General features: G+C 41.8%; 2 protein-coding genes across 2 annotated transcripts in view; both read left to right on the plus strand.

Moving 5' to 3' along the window:
• Positions 1 to 13,929, plus strand: part of SDHAF4 (succinate dehydrogenase complex assembly factor 4) — a 170,897-nt gene extending 156,968 nt beyond the window's left edge. The window contains exon 4 of the mRNA XM_050789727.1: positions 5,577 to 13,929. Within this exon, the coding sequence (XP_050645684.1) occupies positions 5,577 to 5,686 (110 nt within the window). The 3' untranslated portion in view covers positions 5,687 to 13,929. The remainder of the gene's footprint in view (positions 1 to 5,576) is intronic.
• The window catches only part of SMAP1 (small ArfGAP 1), a 428,466-nt gene that overhangs the window by 154,447 nt on the left and 246,914 nt on the right, over positions 1 to 27,105 (plus strand). The gene's annotated exons all lie outside the window — the stretch shown is intronic.

Below are 27,105 nucleotides of genomic sequence, written 5' to 3' on the forward strand. Positions count from 1 at the left end.
TGTAAGCCACCATGCCAAGCTGGAAAAGTAAAATTTTTATAAGTAGATAAGGTGTGGTGAGGAGACGTTTCAAAATAACTGGAGAAAGCTATGGTCAAAGAGAAAGAGGCTGCAGAACATTAACACTTACAAGACACAGCTAATGGGCTTCTTTGGCTTCAACATAAATTATACGTATATTCGATTAATACAGGGGTGTCCAATCTTTTGGCTTCTTTGGGCCGCATTGGAAGAAGAATTGTCTTAGGCCACACATAAAATGCACTAACAATAGCTGATGAGCTAAACAAAAAAAATTAAAAATAAAAAATAATAAAATTTTTAAAAATCACACAAAACAACTCAACATTTTAAGAAAGTTTACGAATTTGTGTTGGGCCACATTCAAAGCCATCCTGGGCCACATGCAACCCATGGATCGTGGGTTGGACAGGCTTGGATTAATTGTATATAAAGCTAAACACGCAGGTTCGGCTCAAATCTGGGAGGGCCTGAACTCCCAGGTTACAGTGTAAGGGCTTTATGCAGTGAGCAGTGAGGAAATGTATTTGGATAGAGGTTGTTTTAATTAGCTTTATTAAATATAGTCTGCATATAATAAAATTCACCCATGTTAAATATACAGTTGAGTGAGGTTTTTTTTGTTGTTGTTTTTGTTTTTGTTTTTGAGATGGGGGAGTCTTGCTATGTTGCCCAGGCTGGAGTGCAGTGGTGTGATCTCGGCTCACTGCAACCTCTGCCTCCCGGGTTCAAGCGAGTCTCCTGCCTCAGCCTCCTGAGTAGCTAGGATTACAGGCACCTGCCACCACGCCCAGTTAATTTTTGTATTTTTAGTAGAGATGGGGTTTCACCATGTTAGCCAGGCTGGTCTCAAACTCCTGACCTTGTGACCCGCCCGCCTCGGCTTCCCAAAGTGTTAGGATTACAGGCGTGAGCCACTGCGCCCGGCTAGTGAGTTTTAACAAATGTTTACAGCCATGGAAACCACACAAAGTGTAAAATAGTTCCATCCCCTAAAGAGGCACAAGCCAGTTCATCCTCTCCCCACCTCCTCCCAGCAGCCATTGATCTGTTCTCTATCACTGTAGTTTTGCTTTTTCTAGGATTTCATATAAATGAAACTCTACAATATGCAGTCTTTGGTGTCTGGTTCCTTTCACTTAGTATAATGTGGAAGAGGTTTCTGTTGCATTAGTTCTAAAATGGGACACTGAGAGCAGGAACCAGGGTGGTAATGGTGAGAACAAAAAGTCTCAGAAAACGGTAGGCTATTATAAGGGCAAAAATTAGGTTAAACAAATGTGAGGAAGAAGAGACATGGAAAGATACGAAGGTGTGGTCAGAAAGAAGAGTGCTCAAAAGAGTGTGGGATTTGGAAAAGGAACACACTCAAAAAAGTCCAGTGGACAGCAGAAGTAGATGTGAAAGTCATCAGGAAAGAGATTGGTGACCTCTGTGGCCTCGATGTGTGATGATTTACTAACGTGGATGTTGATATTAGGGATGATGGGGAGAGGGAAATGAAACTATGAACCAGATATTGATCCCATCCGAGAAGACAGAAGAATCTTTGAGTTTATTATAAGACTGGAGAAAAGCACTGGACAAGTAAATGGTATAGAATTCCAAAAAGGAAAGGCTGTAGAGGTGTAGCGTTAGAATGAGAGGCTGGAAATAGCAGTGAGGAGCAGGGACATCTTGACCTGTTCTTTCTTCCCCAGTGCTGTGGACTGAATTATGTTCCCCTGAATTCATCTGTTGGAGCTCTAACCCCCCAGGTGATGGTATTTGGAGATAGGGCCTTTGGGAGATAATTAGGTTTCGATCATGAGAGTAGGGTAACTCTTTAAGGGATGGAAATGTTTTATACTTTGTGCCATTTACATGACTGTAAACATTTGTTAAAACTCATTGAACTGTGTACTTAAAATGGGTGAATTTTATTATAAGCAGACAATACTTTAATAAAGCTGGTGGGAATCTCCTCATGGTGGGAATAGTGCCCTTATAAGAAGAGATACCAGAGAGCTTGCTGTCTGTCTGTCTCTGCCACATGAGGACACAGCAAGAAGTGACCATCTGTAAGCCAGGAAGAAAGCCCTCATGAGAACCAACCATGCTAGCACCCTGACTTCAGCCTACCAGCCTCCAGAGCTGTGAGAAAGTAAGTTTCTGTTGTTTACTCCACCTAGTCTATGGTATTTTGTTATGGCAGCTCAAGCTAAGACATCCAGTGAGCCACAGAGATATGTGAGAAAGAAGAACTTCCATTAGAGAGGCCTTCAGGGGAATTCATAGAGTAGGAAAAAGCCAACTTGCATTGCAGTAAAGCATGGACTTCTTTTGAAAACAGAATGATGATGGGTATAGGGGACAGTTTATTCACAATATAACAAGAATAAAAGAATGAATATTTGAAAAATCTTCAGGGTAAATTCTGTATCCTTTTTCTTTTGCCTAGAGAGGGGCTTTATGATTTTGGTGAAGCTCCTTTAGTTTTCTAAAGAGACACAGTTTGGGTGATCATTCTCCTGCAGTTCCCCCGTGCTGTGCAGGATAAAATAAAAGCCGTATACCTTTTCTTCTAGTAATCTGTCTTTTGTCAGTTGATTTTTGGCAAACCTTCAGAGGGCACGGGGGAAGCTTTTCCTTGGTCCCTACACCTTCTCCCAGAGGCCAAGCAATGTGCTTCCTCAGTGGAACAGGTTTAAACATCTATAAGTAGCTACGGTGACAACCTCAGCAGAGAATACCCACCTTGAGGGAATGTGACACCTATGCCCCCAAAAGTCTAGTTGCCTTTTGGTCTGTGTCTCAGGAGTATAACTGACTTCTCTAGGGATTGAATATAAGCGAGACCTAAGTAACCATGGGGTTTGGATAAAGCAGATCTGGGTTTGAACTGGAGCTCTCAGAGGCTTCTACTCTCTGGGTTTCAGTTTCCTCCTAACACCTGCCTTAGAATGCCGTTATGAAAAGAAACTGAGATGATAGGCACTTTGCACTTTTCCTTTCAAGCCTTGCCAGTTTGTTATTCTTGTATGTATGTGTTTGCCTTTTATTGTTGTTGTTGTTGTTTTGCCTACTTCAGTACTCTGTGAGCCCTATGAGGGAAGGGGCCTTCTATTGCATGGTCACTACTGTATCCTCACCCTGCCTTTACCTAGCATAGGGCCTGGCAGAGTAATAGTGGAATAAATGAATGAAACTGTCTGCCCACAGGGTTGCCATGAGGATAAGAATAAATCTTTTCATTCATTCATATGATACGTGTTAAGTATCCTCTGTGAGCCAAACACTGAAACAGCAATGGATAAAACACACAAAAAAATTATACCGTAATGAGGCTTAACATTTTAGTGGGAGAGACAGACAATAATCAAAGTACATTTTAAAAATATATGAAATTAGTGATCATTGCTGAAGATAATGTAAATCTGGGAAGGAATGGGATGTGTTGGGAGGGTGGCCACGATAAATAAATAAATAGATACAGTTTAAGAATTAGGGGCCAGGCGGCTGGGCGCAGTGGCTCACGCCTGTAACCCCAGCACTTGGGGAGGCTGAGGTGGGTGGCTCACCTGAGGTCAGGAGTTCAAAACCAGCCTGGCCAACAAAGTAAAACCCCCGTCTCTACTAAAAATACAAAAAATTAGCTGGTCATGGTGGTGCACACCTGTAATCTCACCTACTCGAGAGGCTGAGGCAGGAGAATCACTTGAACTTTGGAGGCGGAGGTTGCGGTGAGCCGAGATTGTGCCATTGCACTCCAGCCTGGGCAATAAGAGTGAAACTCCATCACACACACACACACACACACACACACACACACACACACAAAGAATTAGGGGTTAGGTGCGGTGGTTCACACCTGTAATCCCAGCACTTTGGGAGGCCGAGGTGGGTGGATCATTTGGGGTCAGGAGTTTGAGACCAGCCTGGCCAACATAGTAAACCGCCATCTCTACTAAAAGTACAATTATTAGCCAGGCATAGTGGTGCGCACCTATAGTCCCAGCTACTCAGGAGGCTGAGGAAGGAGAATTGCTTGAACCCAGGAGGCAGAGACTGCAGTGAGCTGAGATCACACCACTCCACTACTCCAGCTGGACAAGAGAGCTAGACTCCATCTCAAAAAAACAAAACAAAACAAAGAATTAGGGCTCTAATAGTTGGTTCCTCTCCTGTTTTTTCCATATACAGAACAGTACAGTGTATGGGCTGAGAGCAAGACTGCAGCCAGGATGTCTGAATTAAAACTCAGTTTTATCACGTAGAAGCTGTGTGATATGGAGCAACTTTCTTAACCCTTTGTGGCTCATTTTCTTCGTCTATAAAGTTGGAACAATAATTGTTCTTGTCCCATAGGATTGTTAGGAAGATTAAATGGATTAGCATACATAAAGTGCTGAGAATTGAGCCTGGCTTGTGACAGGGATTCCTACTATGAACACATAGTATTAAGAATAATAATTACTATTATTGATTATAAATTACAGTACCAGCCAACCAGTTGCTGAAGCCAAAACCCTATGATGAGGAACAGTAATTCTCTAGCTAAGATTAATTGACATTCCTATGTACCTGGCACCACGCTAAACCCTTTACATGCATTACCTTGTTTAATTATCAACACAGTGAGGGAAGTATGATTGTTCTCCCCATTTTACTGGTCAGAAAACTGTGGCATTAAGTCAAAGTGATTCCTTCAAAGTAGTCTTATTTCAAGACCTTTCAAGTCTTATGAATTTGTACTCTGTATTCTCTTCTCAAACTCAGGAAAAAGAATCACATTTACAGTTCATTTAAAGACTGCATGGTAACCAGGTTACTAAGATCTAGCCTATCATGCAACCCTGTCTTTAAAATTGACCATAGTCAGGCTTGGTGGCTTACGCCTGTAATCCCAGCACTTTGGGAGCCCCAGGCGGGCGGAACACTTGAGGTCAGGAGTTTGAGACCAGCCTGGCCAACATGGTGAAACCCCGTCTCTACTAAAAATACAAAAATTAGCTGGGCATGGTGGCATGTGTGTGTAATCCCAGCTACTCAGGAAGCTAAGGCAGAAAAATCACTTGAACCCAGAAGGCAGAGGTTGCAGTGAGCCCAGATCATGCCACTGCAATCCAGCCTGGGCGACAGAGGGAGACTCTGTCTCAAAAAAAATAATAATAATAAATAAATAAATAAAATAAGATTGACAGGCCGGGCCGGTGGCTCAAGCCTGTAATCCCAGCACTTTGGGAGGCCGAGACGGGCGGATCACGAGGTCAAGAGATCGAGACCATCCTGGCTGACACGGTGAAACCCCGTCTCTACTAAAAAAAATACAAAAACTTAGCCAGGCGAGGTGGCGGCCGCCTGTAGTCCCAGCTACTCAGGAGGCTGAGGCAGGAGAATGGCGTAAACCCGGGAGGCGGAGCTTGCAGTGAGCTGAGATCCGGCCACTGCACTCCAGCCTGGGCGACAGAGCGAGACTCCGTCTCAAAAAAAAAAAAAAAAAAAAAAAAAAAAGATTGACTATAAGGCCTTTCCTGCCTCCATTAACTGCTTTATTTGCATCTCATTTTCCTTAGAATTTCCAGATGATGTTAATCCAGTGACCAAAGAAAAAGGTGGACCCAGGGGCCCAGAACCTACCCGATATGGAGATTGGGAACGAAAAGGACGCTGTATTGATTTTTAAGTCGCATCTTCTTTAACCTCAATTTTGTTTTCTGAATATGTACATCTGAATTAACTTATTTCTGATCATTTTCTTTCTTTATATCCTTTATGTTGTGAGTTTCCATAATGTGTTTAAATATATATATGATGGCTTTGGAAGAAAATATGCTGCTATAAATTAGGAAAGGGAGACCAGCTTGACCAATATGGAGAAATCTTGCCTCTACTAAAAATACAAAATTAGCCAGATGTGGTGGCGTGCACCTGTAATCCCAGCTACTCTGGAGGCTGAGGCAGGAGAATGGCTTGAACTCAGGAGGTGGAGGTTGCGGTGAGCTGAGATCGCACCATTGCACTCCAGTCTGAGCAACAAGAGTGAAACTCCGTCTCAAAAAAAAAAAAAAAAATTAGGAAAGGAAAAGTATTCTTTCATTAACATATGTTAGTTTAATGAATATAGAAATGATTCTTGACTTTTTTTTTTTTTGAGACAGAGTCTTTCTCTGTCACACAGGCTGGAGTGGAGTGGCACTATCCCAGCTCACTGCAACCTCTGCCCCCCAGGTTCAAGCAATTCTCTTGCCTCAGCCTCCTGAGTAGCTGGGATTACAGGCACCCACCATCACACCTGGCTAATTTTTGTATTTTTAGCAGAGACAAGGTTTCATCATGTTAACCAGGCTGGTCTTGAACTCCTGAACTCAGGTGATCCACCTGCCTCAGCCTCCCAAAGTGCTGGGATTGCAGGCATGAGCCACCTTGCCCAGCCTAGAAATGATTCTTAGAGCTGTAGGCCTTCATCATTTTTCAGTTTAAATTAATCAGTTGCTTATAAAATGTACACATAAATAAAATAATTTTTTAAAAATGATTGTGTTGCTGTGTGCTAGGGGTTAGTGGTTTTTAACATGCGAGTTAAATAATGCATTATAGTTTGAGAAGGCCACAATAGTAACAGAAAATCTTTAACTTGGAGTCAGTTACTTAATTACTTACCCAATTATTTGGGTTCAAATTCTGACTCTACTTCTTAACTACCTATGTGACCTTGGATAATTTATTTAACTTCTCTGTGCTTCAATATCTTTATGTGTAAGTTGGAGATAATAATACTTTTGATACTGGTGGGCTGCGGGAGGTCCCCAAACGCTGGTGGGACCTTAACTCCAGCTGATGTCCAGGCTCTTGATACCATTCTGAGAAGGAATTCGAGGACAAGTCAGAAACTAGTGAAAGTACCGAGATTTATTGCAAAGTGAAAAGTACACATTCGATGCCTGTAATCCCAGCACTTTGAGAGACCGAGGAGGGTCGATCACCTGAGGTCAGGAGTTTGAGACCAGCTGGCCACCATGGCGAAACCCCATCTCTACTAAAATTACAAAAATTAGCTGGGCGTGGTGACGTTAAGCGTGTAATCCCAGCTACTTGGGAGGCTGAGGCAGGAGAATCACTTGAACCGGGAGGCAGAGGTTGTAGTGAGCCAAGATTGTGCCACTGCACTCCAGCCTGGGTGACAGAGCGAGACCCTGTCTCAAAAAAAAAGAGAAAAGTACACATTCAAGAAAGGGGAGTGTGGGCATACTCAAGAGAGAGTGACTCAGTGGAGTTTAGGGCTTCTACCTTTATGGGTTTCTATAACCAAGAGGTGGAATATTCTGGAAGATTCCTGGAAAAAGGTGAAGATTTCTTGGAATTGTGGTGCCACCGACTTTTACACCAAATACAGGTGTTCACAGAACAGTCGCGGCACTGGTCTATGTGTGCTTTAGTATGTTAATGAGGTCCTAGGTGAAATCTAGGTCATATCCAGTGCCATGCTGGGACCAGCCAGTCTTAGCCAACTTGGCTCACACCCTGGTTTTTCAGGATCTTATCAGCCCCTAGTTTATGCCGCCATTTCAAGTTTCCTTTTTGCTAATCATGTAAAACTGCTGCCTGGAATTTTCTGCTCTTCTGTGACCACCCTATATTATTGCTGTCTCACTTTCACTTCACAGGGAGGTTGAGAAGATTAAATGAATAAATAACATGTATTAGTCAGGGTTCTTCAATAGGAGAGAGAGAGATTATCTGGAATTGGCTCATGCAGTTCTGGAGGCTGAGAAGTCCCATGATAATGCCATCTGCAAACTGAACACCTGAAGACCCAAAAAAGCCAGTGGTGTGAATCAGTCTGAGTCCAAAGGCCTGAGAACCAGGGGAGTTATGATGTAAATCCAGTCGGAGGGCAAAGAAGATGAGATGAGATACCCTAGCTCAAGCAGTGAGGCAAGAAAAAAGGAGTGAATTCCTCCCTCTACCTTTTGTCCTATTCAGGCCTTCAATGTATTAGATAATGCCCAACTACATTGGGAAGGACAGTCTACTGAGTTCACCAGTTCCAATGCTAACCACATTCAGAAACACCCTTACAGACACAGCCAGAAACAATGTTTAAACTGGTACCCCGTGGCCTACTCAAGTTGACACATAAAATTAGCCAACACAACATGTTAGCCACTTAGAGTAGTGTGTAATATAGTGCATACATCTCAGTAAGTGTTAACTCTCTTTAAATTATGAATGTATTTTTCCAAGTCTCTAGGCATTGTAAGAGGAAAGATTTTTTTTATTTTTTGAGGGCGGGGACGGAGTCTTGCTCTGTCCCCAGGGTGGGCTACAGTGGCACAATCTCCAGTCACTGCAACCTCTGACTCCCTGGTTCAAGTGATTCTCCTGCCTCAGCCTCCCGAGTAGCTGAGACTACAGGCACTCGCCATCACACCTGGCTAATTTTTCTATTTTTAGTAGAGACAGGGTTTCACCGTGTTAGCTAGGATGGTCTCGATCTCCTGACCTCGTGATCCGCCTGCCTCGGCCTCCCAAAGTGCTGGGATTACAGGCATAAGCCATCGCACCTGGCCAGTGGGAGGAAAGATTTTTAAAAATGAAATTTGAAATACTTGAAATTGTTTTATACGAGTACAACATTTAAAATGTCGTTAGTTGAAAATAGTGATTACATGAGTGAACTGAAATATATACATTAGTTTGTGGAACATAAAATTCACATAGGTGCTATGGTTTGAAAATTTGTCCCCTCCAAAACTTCTGTTGAAACTTAACCCCCAATGTGGCAGTATTGAGAGGTGGGACCTTTAAGAGGTGTTTGGCCTTTAAGAGTGCAGAGTCCTCACAAAGATTAATTCATTTATGGGTTAATGGGCAAATGGGTTATCATGGAAGTGGAGCTGGTGCTTTATGAGAAGAGGAAGAGAGACGTAAGCTAGCATGTTAGCATCTGAGCACACTCAGCCAACTTGCCATGTGATGCCCTGCGCTGCCCCAGGACTCTGCAGAGCTTTCACCAGCTTCAAGGCCCTGGCCAGATGTGCCCCTTGTCCATGGACTTTCTAGCCTCCAAAACCATAAGAAATAAGCTTCTTTTGTTTCATAATTATCCAGTATCAGGTATTTAGTTATAGCAACAGAAAATGGGCCAAGAAAACTGGCACTGGGAGTGAGGTGTTGGTATAAAGTTACCTGAAAATGTGGAAGCTGCATGGGAACTGGATAATGGGCAAAGATTGGAAGTTTGGAGGAGCAGAGTAGAAAAAACCTAGATTCTCATTAGGGATTAGAAGACAAGAAGACTAGGGAAAGTTTGGAACTTCCTAGAGATTACTTAAGTGGTCATGACCAGAACGTTGATAGAAATATGGACAGTAAAGGCCATTCTGATGAGATTTCAGATGGAACTGAAGATCAAGGTGTTGGAAACTGGAGTAAAAGCCTTTCTTAGAAAGTGGCAAAGAATTTGGCTGGATTGTGTCCATGCCTAAGGCTGGGTGTTTTATAGCAACACCCTACTCCCAGCTACCAATTCCAGGGAATGCTGAACTTAAGAATGATGAATTAGAATATTTGACGAAAGAAATATCTAAGCAGCAAAGCATTCAGGCTATTGCATGGCTACTTTTAACCACTTACATTAAACTGCAAGAAGGAATAAGTGACTTAAAGACAGAAATTGTAATCAAAAGGGAAGCAAAGCAGAAAGATTTGGGAAACTCTAAGCCTAGACATGTGATAGAGAATGAAAGAGCATTTTCAGCAGAGGAAACGAAGGGTGCGACCAAGCCACTGTTTGCTGAAGAGATTAATATGGCTAGAAATGAGCCAGAGATTATTCATCGGAACAATGGGAGAAAGATCCCAAAGGCATTTCACAAATCTTTGAATCTGCCCCTCCCATCACAAGCCCAGAGGCCTAAAATGGCAGAATGGTTGAAAGGGATAGGCCCAGGGCACTCTCTAAGGACTTGCTGCCCTGGGCTGCCTTGGGCCTCTACTCCTGGCATTCTGGCTGCTCAGGCAGCTCTAGCTCAAGTGGCCCCCAGTGTGGCTCGACCTGCCACTCCAAAAGGTCCAAGTTGTAAATCTTTGTAGCACTATCCAGTGACACAAGTGGTCTCAGATGCTGCTCATGCCCCCACTCCAGAGGGCACAAGCGGTAAGCCTTGGTGACCTCCACATGGTGCTCATTCTGCAGGCACACAGCAAGAGCTGTGAGGCATAGCAGCTTCCACCTAGATTTCAAAGGACGTATCAGACAGCCTGTGGGCCCATGCAGAGACTTACTGCAACCGCAGAGCCACTGCAGAGAACCCCTCTACTAGCGCAATGCTGAGTGGAAACGTGGGACCAGAGCTGCTACAGGAAGTTCCCACCAGGGCAGTGCACTCTGGAGCCACAGGGGCAGGACCACCCTGAGACCCCAGAACTGTAGAGCTACCAGTATGCAACACCAGCCTGGAAAAGCTGCAGGCACCTGACTCCGACCTGTGAGAGTAGCCACATGGACTACAACAAGCAAAGCCATAGGCATGAGATTGCCCAGTGTTTTGGAGACCCACTCCCTACCTCAGTGTTCACAGGATGCCAGCATGGAGTCAAAAGAGATTATTCTCCAGCTTCAAGTGTGTTTTTTTTGTTTGTTTGATTGTTTTGTTTTGTTTTTTTGTGATGGAGTCTCATTCTTCATTCTGTCACCCTGGCTGGCAATGGCATGATCTCGGCTCACTGCAACCTCTGCCTCCTGGGTTCAAGAGATTCTCCTGCCTCAGCCTCCTGAGTAACTGGAATTACAGGCACCTGCTACCATGCCTGGCTAATTTTTTTGTATTTTTAGTAGAGACAGGGTTTCACCATGTTGGCCAGGCTGGTCTTGAACTCCTGACCTCAAGGGATCCTCCCGCCTCAGCCTCCCAAAGTGCTGGGATTACAGGGCTGAGCTGCTGCACCCAGCTGAGCTTCAAGATTTAATGTCTGCCCTGCTGGGTTTCTGACTTGTTAGGGGCCTATTACTCCATTTTTCTTTCCTATTTTTCCCTTTTGGAATGAAAATGTATATCCTATGCCTGTCCTACCGTTGTATCTTGGAAGCAGATAAATTGTTTTCACAGGATCACAGATAAGACTTTGCACTTTTGAGTTGTTGCTGGAATAAGACCTTGGGGCTATAAAGATAGAATAAATGTATTTGTATGTGATAAAGACATTAGTTTTGGAAGGCTAGTGCCAGTGCCAGAATGCTATGGTTTGAATGTTTGTCTCCTCCAAAATTCATGTTAAACTTAATCTTCATTGTAACAGTATTAATGAGATGGGAAATCCAACTGTGCTATTTGACAGGTAGGACCTCTGGTAGGTAATTAGGATGTAATGAAGTTATAAGGGTGAGGCATTAGTGGCTTTCTGAGAGGAGAAAGACCTGAGCTAGCACATTTGGCCACCTCACCATATCATACCCTGTGATGCCTTAGGACTCTATAGAGAGTCTAGTCTCCACCAGCAAGACCCCATGAACTTGGCCCACATGTCACCGTGAACTTGGACTTCCCAGCCTGCAGAACCATAAGAAATAAATATCATTTTTCAGCCGGGTGTGGTGGCTCACACCCGTAATCCCAGCACTTTGGAAGGCCAAGACAGGTGTATCACCTGAGGCCAGAAGTTCAAGACCAGCCTGAACAACATGGTGAAACCCCATCTCTATAAAAAATACAAAATTAGCCAGGTGTGGTGGTGCACATCTGTAATCCCAGCTACTTGGGAGGCTGAGTCAGGAGAATCGCTTGAACCTGGGAGGCAGAGGTTGCAGTGAGCCGAGATCACACCATTGCACTCCAGCCTGGGCAATAAGAGTGAAACTCCATCTCAGGAAAAAAAAAAAATATATATATATATATATATCATTTTTTAATAAATTATCCAGTTTCAGCTATTCTTTTATAAGCAACAGAAAATGGACTAAGACAGTAGGTATATAGAGGGTAAATATGAGAAAAACGGGATAAATGGACTAGCTCAGTCAGTTTTGATGACTCAAAACCTCCTACCCGGTGGCCTTTTGATAACTGAGTCAGGAAACCAGTGTACAGATCTGGAATAATGGAAGGACGGAAATTGTTGGGCTCCCCTAAGGTATCCTTTGCTGCATGTCATCTGGCCTCACTCACTCTTAGAGGTTGGGCCTTCAGCTCCCAGGCCACACTTGAATTAGGAAGAAAGGTTTTGCAAAACCTATAGAAGACAGAATCCAGTAGGCTGATAACTGTGTGATATGAATTACAAGTGCAATATTACTTGAGAAGATTGTACAGAGACTCATTTAAGAGAATAAAAATTATTATCCCAGAAACAAATTAACTAGTGTATAATTAGGACTAGTCATTTGGTCTTTATATCAGTTTTCTTTCTCAGTCAACATTCATTCTTCTAGTTGCAATTACTATGTATGCTGCAAAGTAATAACTACATTTCCTTAGAAATATTCTATAATTTAGTCAACCTCCAACTGCCCAAGTCAGTAAAGGTTTTTACTAAATTAACATTCGAAAAATAGTATGTTAGGCCAGATGCGTTGTCTCATGCCTGTAATCCAACACTTTGGGAGGCTGAGGCAGGTGGATCACCTGAGGTCAGGAGTTCGAGACAATTAGCTGGGTGTGGTAGTGCACGCCTGTAATCCCAGGTACTTGGGAGGCTGAGGCAGGAGAATCGCTTGAACCCGGGAGGTGGAGGTTGCAGTGAGCTGAGATCATGCCACTGCACTTCAGCCTGGGCGACAGAGAGGGCTCCATCTCAAAGAAAAAAAGAAAAATAGTATGTTAAATTTTCATTGTATAGTTTTGCTTGTGTTCTACACTATCATGATGTGCAATAGAAAAAAGACAACTCATATACTTCAAAAGCTAATCTAAAATATATAACAACCAAAGTGTTATATTAAGATAATTCTTAACCTCTGTTAATAGTAACATGTTTCATTACAGTTATCAAATATATAGGTAAAATTTGGCGCCTTGAAAACGCTTGTGGTCTGTATGTCTATCAAACATTCATGAAAAAACTTGAAGACTATCAATTTGGTACCTACAAAAGATGATGTGGTGGTCATGGAAATGCATCACCCAGATCTCCTGTGAGAAGCAGAGTTGATTGAGAACCCTAGCTGCTGCCCCATGGTATCTACCACTGTATTCCTTGCTGTTCCCAGTCAATGAGTGAGAATGGCAGGACTATTAACACTGGCACAGTCCCCTGATGGGCAACATTGGCTCAAAGACTTCCCATTAGATTGCCCAGAATTTTCTTAGAAACATGCTACTGTCTGAGATTCTCCCTACCCCATACTCCTTTCCTTTACTCTCTCCTTCACAGGTGTCAAATCCTACCTACTCCGCTCCTTCATAATTCACAGATATCTCCTCCAATAAATCTCCTTCAAACTCATTACCATCTTGCCTTCTGTTAATTTGTAGAAAACCCAAATTAACATGGATAACTTTTTAAAAACAACTTACAGACAGTTTTTCAGAAAGTGTCATACAATGCTTGTGATTTTTTTTAGTATGATCATAGTTTAAACACTTTTACATCGCTTGGGGGATTTCTGGGAAATTATATGTTGATCTTTTATGTACAAGGCTCATGCCATGGAGTGTTGTACATATTGAGTGTTTGGTTAGATTGAATTATGTCTAGTAGGTCCCAGATGCTGAGACCTACACTGTGTGAAAAAATATATATTACCTATTATTAAACTTGTAAGAGCAAGCATAAAGCTATAACCTGCTAGTAAATAACAAGTGTTCATTGGATAGTTTGCAGTGAGAAAACTTTGTCATAGCAATTGTTAATGATAGTGTATCAATAATTTGATAATTTCAGAACAGGACAGTAATTTTTCTAAATACAAGGTAAGAATGGCAGTGAGATTAATGAGTGCTGATTGATCAATTAGAAGGGAAAGTCAGATGAAGAGTGCCTCATGAGTTCATTCATTCACTAAATTGATTCATTCATTTAATCAGTGGTGATTGCCTACTACGTGCTCGATATTCTGCGAGGCTCCTTCTGTTTTTTGTTTTTGGTTTTGGTTTTTTTTTTGAGAGTGAGCCTCGCTCTGTCGCCCAGGCTGAAGTGCAGTGGTGTGATCTTGGCTCACTGCAATCTCTGCCTCTGGTTTCAAAAGATTCTCCTGCCTCAGCCTCCCAAGTAGTAGGAATTACAGGCACCCGCCACCAGGCCTGGCTAATTTTTTTTTTTTTTTTTTTTAGTAGAGACAGGGTTTCACCATGTTGGCCAGGCTGGTCTCAAACATCTGACCTCCGGTGATCTACCTGCAGAGTGCTGGGATTACAGGCGTGAGGCACCGCACCAGGCCACTGCTAGGCTCTTTCTATTTGGTGATTAATGAAACAGATCCCCTGCCACCCTAGCATAAAGTCTAATGTGTTTTGATGTATGCATGCAAATAGTTGCAGAAGACAACCACTGAAGACTAAAGGATTGCAGGTGACTGTACTTCACCCCAGCCAAACCAAAGGGAACTTCCTAAGTTTAATGAGACTATCACTTTCTGAACTTTTGGTACTAGATGACTCTTCAGAGATCTGGATTTTCACCTTTCGAAATCTAAACAGGCTCTGTGGGATATTTATTAATTAAATATTCATTTTATAATCAGATGTGTTCTGACTTTGCCATATATAAGCCTCCATGGACATTGATCAAGAAGACACAGAGTGAGCAGAGTGATAAAACTAAGATTCCTGGATATATAAAATTCTTTAAGCCCTTCCTAGTCCAAGAGGAGCGTTTTTGGTGGCCACAACCTCTGGAACTAAGCTCCTCTCAACTTCCCTAAGACTGGTTTGCTATAAATGAATTACAAAAGATTATTGAACTAACAATGAATACGAGGGCATGTGTGAAATTAAGAAATATTTATGACTAACAAATATTCAGTATCAGTTCATTGTCCTGTGGGCACTTCGTTCTGTCTTCTTTAAGATCTTTAATTTGCAAGCTCGGTGTGGTGACTCATCGCTGTAATCCCAGCACTTTGGGAGGCCAAGGTGGGCGGATCCCTTGAAGTCAGGAGTTTGAGACAAGCCTGGACAACATGGTGAATCCCTGTCTCTGCTAAAACTACAAAAAAAAGTAGCCGGGTGTGCTGGCGGACGCCTGTAATCCCAGCTACTTGGGAGGCTGAAGCAGGAGAATTGCGTGAACCCAGGAGACAGAGGTTGCAGTGAGCTGAGATGGAGCCACTGCACTCCAGCCTGGGCAACAGGGTGAGTCTCTGTCTCAAAAAAATAAAAATAAAGAAAAAATAAAATATCTTTTATTTGTAGAAACAGATACCTCTCCACGATACTCCTATTGACCATTGGTTCTAAAATAACATATATTGCTTTCTGCTTCTCCCTCTCCCCCTTCTCTTTAGGGAGGGAATACCATCTATTATCTCTAAACCAACATCTCTCTTATAATCAGCCAAGTCTAGGTGGTAAATTAAAGAAACATGTAGCTGTTTCTATTCAAGGTTTTTAGATGAAGACGACATAATCTATTTTGGTGGTGATTAAACTTCTTGGTTTGGGACCCTTTACTCTTAGAAGCTTTTGAGGTCCCTAAATTGTTTAGGACCCCAAAGAACATTGTTTTATGTACGATATCTACCCACACTTACTGTATTAGGAATTAAATCTAAGTAATATTTAACATACTTAACTCATTAAAAATAACCCATAGCAAACCTATTGCATGTTAACATAAAATATAATGTTTCGAAACATAACTTCTCCAAAACAGAAAAAAAGAAATTGCAAAGAGTGGCATTGTTTTATTCTCTTCAAGATCTAACTTAATAGAAGGCAGCTGTGTTCTCATACCGCCTTCTGCATTCGATCTGCTGTGGTATTTTAACTGAGGTATGATGAAGAAAAGCTGGCTTCACATACTTGTGTACTTGGAAAACGGAAGATCCCACAGATCCACTGAAAGAGTTTGGTAGAGCTGAGGGTCCTCCAACCACATTTCCAAGAACTGCTGAGCTGATTTAAGTAGGAATGGAGATACTAAATAAGAATCTTTGGAATCACCAGCAGAACCACACCCCACTACAGCACTGGCTGGAGAAGAAGGTAGCTGCTGCCTATAATGTGAGCTAGCTTTACCTCTGCAGGCAGGAACCTGCAACCACCACCACATGGGCCCCAGAACCCCTGTGTCCCAGTGACTTCCTTTTCACCACATTTAACCCAATTTCTGAATGATTGTCTTGTGCAGATATATCAGCTTGATGAACACTGAAGTCAGATGCTTGCACTGCAGTGGAGGCTGGGAGGTGTGGTTTTACTGAACTCTGTGGGTAAGGCAGACTTCAACCAGAGGAACTATCAGATGTAGAGATGGTGTTCAAAGATTTTAGATAAAAGTGTTACTTGTCCACTACTATCATCTAGCTGAGAAGCAGTTTCATTGGGACACACAATATAGATGTGTAAAATATATAAAATGTATTGCAGAAATGTAAAAATAAGATTTAAAGAATCCCAGGCCAGGCACAGTGGCTCACGCCTGTAATCTCAGCAGGCAGATAACGAGGTCAGGAGTTCAAGACCAGCCTAATCAACATGGTAAAACCCCTTCTCTACTAAAAATACAAAAATTAGCCAGGCATAGTGGTGCATGCCTGTAATCCCAGCTACTCGGGAGGCTGAGGCAGGAGAATCGCTTGAACCTGGGAGGTGGAGGTTGCAGTGAACTGAAATCGCGCCACTGCACTCCAGCCTGGGCAACAGAGCAAGACTCTGTCTCAAAAAAAAAAAAGATTTTAATAATCCGTAAAACATGTTCAATGTCCACTCCTGTTCCTTTGAAGAATACTTCCGTACAGATTACACTTTGAGCCTGTAATTTATTTTTATGCCTTACATAGCATTGGTTAATGAATATGAAGATTACTTAATGATCAATAACTTATGAAAGTTACTTAAAATTCTGTAACATCCTATATTCTTTTAGAATAAGGTTTATATGTATTTAGGCCATGTATTTCTAACTTAGTTTTACCGAATAGAATCTTGTCTGATGCCTTGAAACCACAAATACTCCTAATTAGCTATTGCTTATAAAAAGGAATCAAGGACAGATTGAGAATGGAGTTTGTTATTGATGCAGGTGTGACAAGGAGATGAAAAACAAAAGAGCTTTTAGAAGCAATTTATAATATTGGAAGTTGAAAACATGCAAAAGGAAGAAACTAGGAATGTGTTTTTGCAGGGCTTGTCTTTTCTTAGCTCCTTTGGAAAAATTTGAATTTATAAACTGAGATGTTATAGACTGTGGCCTGTAACCATTATCTTAAAACATTGTATTTTTCTTAACACAGGAGATCATTGTATTCAAATTGGCATCTGAAAGTTTAATGGGATATAAAATTTGGATTCTTTGCCAGGAGATTTTCGTATTTTATCTCATCCTGAAGTCAGTGACTCAGCTGGATTCCTTATTTTTAAAAGTGCTTACACGAGATTTTGTTTTAATAGTTATCCCTCATTTTCATTCTGCTGCTCAGAAATATCAGGATTTCTGAGTAGATTGTCTCATATCAAACCTGAGCCCTTGATTATATGAGTCACAGCCCTCTATCATCCTCCATACCTACATACTAAATGTTTCTCCTAGGCAAAACAATCCAGATATTTTTATTGCCCAGTTTTATATAGGTTAATGCTGACTAGAATGCTCCCTTTCTTTCTCTACCAACACATAGCTCTTCTCTCCTCTTTCAGTCCTTTCTGGAATAAGGATAGGTATAAATTAGATACATAAAGTGCCTTTCTCTACTTTAAGAAAGAAAAAAAAGTATGACTCATGTCATACATTTAATGCTCTTCCAGCTAATTAATCCTGGCTGTGATGGTTAATTTTAGGTATATCAACTTGACTGAGTTAAGGATTGCCCAGATAGTGGGTAAAACATTACTTCTGGCTGTGTCTGTGAGGGTGTTTCCTGAAGCAAGTAGCATTTGAATCAATAGGCTGAGTTAAGATCGCCCTCACCAATGTGGACATGTATCAGCCAACTGTCGAGGGCCTGGATAGAACAAAAGGGGAGAGAAAAGATGAATTTCTGCCTCTTCTGGAGCTGGGACATCCATCTTCTCCTGCCCTCAGACATCAGAGATCTAGGTTCTCAGGCCTTTGGACTCTGGGACTTGCACCAGTGGCCTCCCAGTTTTTCAGGCCTTCAAACTCAGAAAGAATTACATCACCAATTTCTCCGGTTCTCCAGCTTACAAATGGCATATGTGGTACTTCTTGGCTTTTATAATCTTGTGAGCCAATTCCTATAATAAAGCATCTCTTATAGATTCTATCTATCCTGTTGGTTCTGTTTCTGTGGAGCACCCTAATACACTGACCAGGCCTCGTCATCCTGTCACTGCAGCGATCGCTTATCCTTCATGTAGATGCCATGGCTGGCATGCAGACCACTTCCCTTCTACACATCTGACTTTGTTCTCCATTCTAAGCTTTTGGGGAGCATTTTCATTCTGAAGGGGTTAGAATGCCACAAATTACATTTCTAGTGAGTTATGCATGCAAATTAAGTTCTGCCAATTAGAGGCACTGATTGTGATTTGAAAGGGAATGTGAGGGAAGGCCACCTTCCCACTGCTGGTTTTTCTGGCTGGCTGATACAGCTGTGGAGACCTTGAATTTGTCTGCAGCAGCACTCCACTCTGTAGTTACTAGTCTTGTGGGGACAGTCATTTCCTTGATTAGGCTACATTACGTGGCAAAGGTGATGGGACAGTCACTCCAGGGATCATTTTGCCTTTTATAAGACTCTGCTGTAGCCTGCTGGAGGCAGATTCTCCTGCTGGCTTTGAAAAGGTAAACTGCCATCTTGTGAAAGCACCATTGGCTGAGACCTGAGGGTGGCCTGTAGGAGCTGAAAACAATCTGTGGCTGACAGCCAGCAAGAAAACAAGGACCTCATTGCTACCCCCTTAAGACTCTGAATTCTGCCAGCCATCTAAATGGGGTTCAACACAGAGGACTCCAAACCTCAGGTGAGGTCCCAGCCCTGCCCAACTTTGATTTCAGCCTAGTGAGACCCTGAGCAGAAGACCCTACTAATTGATTCCCAGTCTTCTGACCTATGGAAAAGAAACTGAATAGGCCGGGCGCGGTGGCTCAAGCCTGTAATCCCAGCACTTTGGGAGGCCGAGACGGGCGGATCACAAGGTCAGGAGATCGAGACCATCCTGGCTAACAAGGTGAAACCCCGTCTTTACTAAAAAATACAAAAAACTAGCCGGGCGAGGTGGCGGGCACCTGTAGTCCCAGCTACTCGGGAGGCTGAGGCAGGAGAATGGCGTGAACCTGGGAGGCGGAGCTTGCAGTGAGCTGAGATCCGGCCACTGCACTCCAGCCTGGGTGACAGAGCAAGACCCCGTCTCAAAAAAAAAAAAAAAAAAAGAAACTGAACTAATAAATGTGTGCTGTGCTAAGCCACTACATTTGTGGTAATTGCTTAGACAACAATAGAAAAGTGTTACAGTATTCAAGTTGCTATTACTAGGACATTGACCTCCAGAGCAATGACTGGGCAGGCTTTAAGACCTTGTCCTCCCCTTTCTTGCAATTTGGGCAACTGGATCCTTATTTTGATTATTTATACACAAAATCCCTCTAAGATTTGCTCTGCTAAACTCTGGCCATTGTCTCTCTCAAGAGAAATGAAGCCCTGCTACCTACAAACATTCTTCCCTATGCCAACTTCCTGTTGATCAGCAATAGTTTAAATAGTTACTGCTCTTGGATTCCTTTTTGTCGTGTCTGCCTACATAAAATATACTGCTCTTGTTACTTTACAGTGGATCTCCTTTCCCTATGTGCTATGAGCCCCATATGTGAGAGCTAACACCTACTACTTACTGTGATAAGTTACATGTATAGAATTTATATATATTGTATAATATGTAATATATATGTACTGTATTTGTTTTAATTTAGAAAATATGAGAAGAATCTTCAAAACTTTAAATTGCTATAAAATGTGTTGTGCTAAATTCTTTTAGATATTTATTAGATAAAATGCACCATTTTTCAAAATCACTCAAAATACTAAAAGATTTGGACTCTCCTAAGTTTTTAATATCAATATAAGAAAGCTAGCAAAAAATTCCACCTTGAAGTGCAGAGGGCAGGTGATGACTGACAAAGGTGGGAGGTATTTGAGGAAGATGAGGCTGGGAGACGTCAAGCTAACGGATATGGTTTGGATTTGTGTCCTTGCCCAAATCTAATGTTGAATTGTAATCCCCAGTGTTGGAAGAGAGGCTTGGTAGGAGGTAATTGGATCATAGGGGTGGACTTCCGCCATGCTATTCTTGTGATCGTGAGTGAGTTCTCATGGGACCTGGTTGTTTAAAAGTGTGTTGCAAGAGAGAGGGATCATAATGGTACAGGGGAGGCAAGACTAGATTGCAGCTCTGGACACAGCAGCGTGCGGAGTCTCACGCTGTGAATTTAAGCTCCAGATCAACTGCAAGAACAAACCAGCATCCAGAGAGGACCCACAGACCTCTGAAGGAAGCGGACTGCTCCTGCAGGACCCAGGAGACACCCCAAATATATTCTGTGAGTTCCCGAATGGTGGAAGTGGGAAGGGGAGACCTTTGTCTCCGGAACACACACCCCCACTGGAGAAGCTGAAGGTCTGTTTGTGGGAGAAGTTTCTGACCTTGCCTGGAGCTGAGTCAATTTAGAGAGCCGAGTGAAATACAGGGGTAGAGGAAGCAGTAGAAAGGCCCTGGGAACTTGCTGGGTCCCCAAGCAGCCCATTCCTGCCTGGCACCACAGGGATCCATCGGAAGAGTGACCAGAGAAGCAAGGGGTAAAACTCCACTGGGAGAAGGAAAGCTCTAGCTGAACTTTGTAACAATTTGAGCGGGGTGAGAAGCCTCTTGGCCAGAACTTGGGGGAGGGCGCAAATCTGGTGTGCAGACTCCACAGGTGGGGAAGAACCAAGCTCTTTTCTTTCACAGCTGGGAGATGGGTAGCCTGGGGCAAGTTTTCATGCCCATCTTGGCCACCACCTGATAACAGATTCAGGGTTGTTGGGTGGGGCACAGTGGGAGTGGGACCGACTCTTCAATTTGCATGGGAGCTGGGTGAGGACTATAACTGCTGGCTTTCCAGCATGTCCCTGACAACCTGCATGACTCAGCACAGGCAGCCATAATCCTCCTAGATACACAACTTCAGTGACCTGGGAATCTCACCCCCATCCCCAACAGCAGCAAGACCCACCCAAGGAGAGTCTGAGCTCAGACATGCCTACCCCTGCCCCCACCTGAATGTCCTTGCCTACCCACCCTGGTAGCTGATGACAAAGGGCATATGCTCTTGGGAGTTCTAGGGCCTTGCCCAACACCATGCTACCACAGCTGATGCTTTCTGGAAATGCCGCCTCCTGGCAGGAGGCCAAACAGCACAAAAATAGAGCATTGAACCACCAAAGTGGCTGGGCACGGTGGCTCATGCCTGTAATCTCAGCACTTTGGGAGGCCAAGATGGGTGGATCACCTGAGGTCAGGAGTTCGAAACCAGCCTGGCCAACATGGCAAAATCCCATCTCTACTAAAACTACAAAAATTAGCTGGATGTGGTGGTGGGCACCTGTAATCCCAGCTACTCAGGAGGCCAAGGCAGGGACAATTGCTTGAACCCGAGAGGCAGAGGTTGCAGTGAGCTGGGATCACACCACTACACTCCACCCTGGGTCTCAAAAAAAAAAAAAAAAAGCTAATCCTCATGGAGCCCATTGCACCCCCCTGCCACCTCCACCAGAACAAGCACTGGTATCCATGGCTGAGAGACCCATAGATGGTTAACATCACAGGACTGTGTGCAGACAACCCCCAGTACCAGCCTAGAGCTGGATAGATTCACTGGGTGGCTAGACCCAGAAGAAAGACAAAATCACTGCAGTTCAGCTCACAGGAAGCCACATCCCTAGGAAAAGGGGGAGAGTACTGCATCAAGGGAACACCCCATGGGACAAAAGAATCTGAACAAACTTCAGCCCTAGACCTTCCCTCTGACAGAGCCTACCCAAATGAGAAGGGACCAGAAAACCAAGTCTGTAATATGACAAAACAAGGCTCTTTAACACCCCCAGAAAATCACATTAGTTCACCAGCAATGGATTCTAACCAAGAGAAATGCCTGATTTACCTGAAAAAGAATTCAGAAGGTTAGTCATTAAGCTAATCAGGGAGGCACCAGAGAAAGGTGAAGCCCAATGCAAGGTAATCCAAAAAATGATACAAGAAGTGAAGGGAGAAATATTCAAAGAAATAGAAAGCTTAAAGAAAAAGCAATAAAAATTTCAGGAAACTTTGGACACAATTTTAGAAATGCTAAAGCTCAGCAGTAGAATTGAAGAAATAGAGGAAAAATTCACAGCTCAAAGACAAGGTCTTCAAATTAACCCAATCTATCAAAGACAAAAAAAAAAAAAAAAAAAATAAGAAAATATGAACAAAGCCTCCAAGAATTCTGGGATTATGCTAAACAACCAAACCTAAGAATAACTGGTGTTCCTGAGGAAGAATAGAATTCCAAAAGCTTGGAAAACATATTTGGGGGAATAATCAAGGAAAACTTCCCCAGCCTTGCTAGAGATCTAGACATCCAAATACAAGAAGCACAAATAACACCTGCAAAATTCATCACAAAAAGATCATCATTGCCTAGGCACATTGTCATCAGGTTATCCAAAGTTAAGATGAAGGAAATAATCTTAAGAGCTGTGAGACAGAAGCACCAGGTAACCTGTAAAGGAAAACCTATCAGATTAACACAGATTTCTCAGCAGAAATCCTGCAAGCTAGAAGGGATTGGGGCCCTATCTTCAGCCTCCTCAAGCGAAACAATTATCAGCAAAGAATTTTGTATACAGCAAAACTAAGCATCATATATGAAGGAAAGCTAGTCTTTTTCAGACAAACAAATGCTGAGATAATTCACCATTACCAAACCACCACTACAAGAACTGCTAAAAGGAACTCTAAATTTTGAAACAAGTCCTGGAAACACATCAGAATGGAACCTGTTTAAATCATAAATCACATAGGACCTATAAAACAAAAATACAAGTTAAAAAGCAAAAACAAAAAACAAACAAACAAAAGTACACAGGGAACAAATAGCTCGCTGAATGCAATGGTACCTCACATTTAAATTCTAACATTGAATGTAAATGGCCTAAATGCTCCACTTAAAAGATACAGAACTGCAGAATGGATAAGAACTCACCAACTATCTGCTGCCTTCAAGACACTCACCTAACACATAAGGACTCACATAAACTTAAAGTAAAGGGGTGGAACAAGGCATTGCATACAAATGGACACCAAAAGCAAGCATGAGTAGCTATTCTTATACCAGACAGAACAAACTTTAAAGCAACAGCAGTTAAAAGAGACAAAGAAGGACATTATATAATGGTAAAAGGCCTTGTCCAGCAGGAAAATATCACAACCCTAAACATATATGCACCTAACACTGGAGCTCCCAAATTCATAAAAAAATTACTGATAGACCTAAGAAATGAGATAGACAGCAACACAATAATAGTGGGGACTTCAGTACTCCAATGACAGCACTAGACAGATCATCAGGACAGAAAGTCAACAAAGAAACAATGGATTTAAACTATACCTTGGAACAAATGAACTTAACAGATAAATACAGAACATTCCATCCAACAACTGCAGAATACACATTCTATTCAACAGTGCATGGAACTTTCTCCAAGATAGACCATATAATATGCTATAAAACAAGCCTAAATAAATTTAAGAAAATTGAAATTATATCAAGCACTCTCTCAGACCACAGTGGAATAAAACTGGGAATCAACTCCAAAAGGAACCTTTAAAACTGTTCATATACATGGAAATTAAATAACTTGCTCCTGAATGAGCATTGGGTCAAAAACAAAATCAAGATGGAAATTTAAAAATTCTTCAAACTGAATGACAATGACAAAACATACCAAAACCTCTTGGACACAGCAAAGATGGTCCTAAGAGGAAAGTTCATAGCCCTAAACACCTACATAAAAAAGACTGAAAGAGCACATTTTAAGGTCACTCCTCAAGGAACTAGAGAAACAAGAACAAACCAAACCCAGCCCCAGCAGAAGAAAGGAAATAACCGAGATCAGAACAGAACTAAATGAAATTGAAACAAACAAACAAAAAAATACAAAAGATAAATGAAACAAAAAGTAGACTATTTGAAAAGATAAATAAAATTGATAGACCATTAGATTAACCAAGAAAAGAAGAAAGAAAATCCAAATAACCTCACTAAGAAATGAAACAGGAGATATTACAACTGACACCACTGAAATACAAAAGATCATTCAAGGCTACTATGAATACCTTTACACACATAAACTAGAAAACCTAGAAGAGATGGATAAATTCCTGGAAAAATACAACTCGCCTAGCTTAAATCAGGAAGAATTAGATACCCTGAACAGACCAATAACAAGTGGCAAGATTGAAATAGTAATTAAAAAGTTACCAACAAAAGAAAGTCCAGGACCAGACAGATTCACAGCAGAATTCTACCATTCAAAGATGAATTTGTACCAATCCTTTTGACACTACTCCACAAGACAGAGAAAGAATGAACCCTCTCTAATTTGTTCTATGTGCACATAATACCAAAACCAGGGAAGGACATAGCCCAACAAGAAAACTACAGACCAATATTGCTGATGAACATAGATGCTAAAACCCTTAACAAAATACTAGTTAACCGAATCCAAAAACATATCAGAAAGATAATCCACCACGATCAAGTGAGTTGCATACCAGGGATGCAGGAATGGTTTCACATACACAAGTCAATAAATGTGATATACCACATAAACAGAATTAAAAACAAAAATCACATGATCATCTCAATAGATGCAGAAAAACCATTTGACAAAATCCAACATCGCTTTATGATTAAAACTTCAGCAAAATCGGCAGACAAGGGACATACTTTAATGTAATAAAAGCCATCTATGACAAACCCACAGCCAACATAATACTGAATGGGAAAAGTTGAAAGCATTCTCTCTAAGATCTGGAAGAAGACGAGGATGTCCACTCTACCACGCCCCTTCAACATAGTACTGGAAGTCCTAGCCAGAGCAACCAGACAAGAGAAAGAAATAAAGGGCATCCAAACTGGCAAAGAGAAAGTCAAACTGTCACTGCTGACAATATGATCGTTTACCTTGAAAACTCTAAAGATTCCTCTGGAAAGATCCTAGAACTGATAAAATAATTCAGCAAAATTTCTGGATCAAGATTAATGTACACAAATCAATAGCTCTTCTATACATCAACAGCAACCAAGCAGAGAATCAAATCAAGAACTTGACCCCTTTTACAATAGCTACAAAAAAAAAAAAATAAAATAAAGTACTTAGGAATATACCTTACCAAGGAGTTGAAAGACCTCTACAAGGAAAACTACAAAACACTGCTGAAAGAAATCATAAATGACACAAACAAACGGAAACACATCCCATGTTCATGGATGAGCAGAATCAATATTGTGAAAATGACCATACTGCCAAAAGCAATCTACAAATTCAATGCAATTCCCATCAAAATACTGCCATCATTCTTTACAGAATTAGAAAAAACAACTCTAAAACTCACGTGGAACCAAAAAAGAGCCCACACAGCCAAAGCAAGACTAAGCAAAAATAACACATCTGAAGGCATCACACTACCTGATTTCTTTTTTTTTTTTTTTTGAGACGGTGTCTCGCTCTCTGTTACCCAGCCTGGAGTGCAATGGCACGGTCTCAGCTCAGTGCAACCTCTGCCTCCCAGGTTCAAGCAATTCTCCTGCCTCAGCCTCCTGAGTACCTGGGATTACAGGCACCTGCCACAATGCCTGGCTATTTTTGTTGTATTTTTAGAGAGATGGATTTTCACCATGTTGGCCAGGCTTGTCTCGAACTCCTGACCTCATGATCCGCCTGCCTTGGCCTCCCAAAGTGCTGGGATTATAGGCATGAACCACTGCACCTGGCCCTGATTTCAAACTGTACTACAAGGCCATAGTTACCAAAACAGCATGGTGCTGGAATAAAAATAGGCACATAGACCAATGGAACAGAATAAAGAACCCAGAAATAAACCTAAATACTTACAGCCAACTGATCTTTGACAAAGCCAACAAAAACATAAAGTGAGGAAAAGACACCCTATTCAATGAATGATGCTGGGATAACTGACTAGCCACATGTAGGAGAATGAAACTGGATCTTCATCTCTCACCTTATACAAAAATCAACTCAAGATGAATTAAGGACTTAAACCTAAGACCTAAAACTATAAAAATTCTAGAAGATAACATTGGAAAAACCCTTCTAGACATTGGCTTGAGCAAGGATTTCATGACCAAGAACCCAAAAGCAAATGCAATAAAAACAAAGATAAATAGCTGGGACCTAATTAAACTAAAGCATTTTTGTATGGCAAAAGGAACAGTCAGCAGAGTAAACAGAAAACCCACAGAGTGGGAGAAAATCTTCACAATCAATAAATCTGACAAAGGACTAATATCCAGAATCTACAACAAACTCAAGCAAATCGGTAAGAGAAAAAAAAAATCCTACCAAAAAGTGGGCTAACGACATGAATAGACAATTCTCGAAAGAAGATACACAAATGGCCAACAAACATATGAAAAAATGCTCAACATCACCAACTTTTCACAATTAATAGAACACTCCAAATTATTTGTATTCAGTTTTTATTGAGAAAATCTGAAAAGAATTGACTAGAAATGGGAATCAATCTATGAGTACAGTCAGTGCCAAAATGACAGAATAAAGATTCTCACCGTGTTCAGATACTTTCCAAAATTTAAAATAATTAAAATGTAAAAGGCAAAAATGGCTTCAGAAAAGAATAAGACTGACATTTTCAGATGTTCTGCCAAAGCAAAGCTGCCTCTCCTGTCGTGCAAGCAGCCTGACAGGCATGATCACCGATGGGC

This window comes from Macaca thibetana, chromosome 4, assembly GCF_024542745.1.
Source record: "Macaca thibetana thibetana isolate TM-01 chromosome 4, ASM2454274v1, whole genome shotgun sequence".
In the NCBI taxonomy this organism is placed as follows: Eukaryota; Metazoa; Chordata; class Mammalia; order Primates; family Cercopithecidae; genus Macaca; species Macaca thibetana.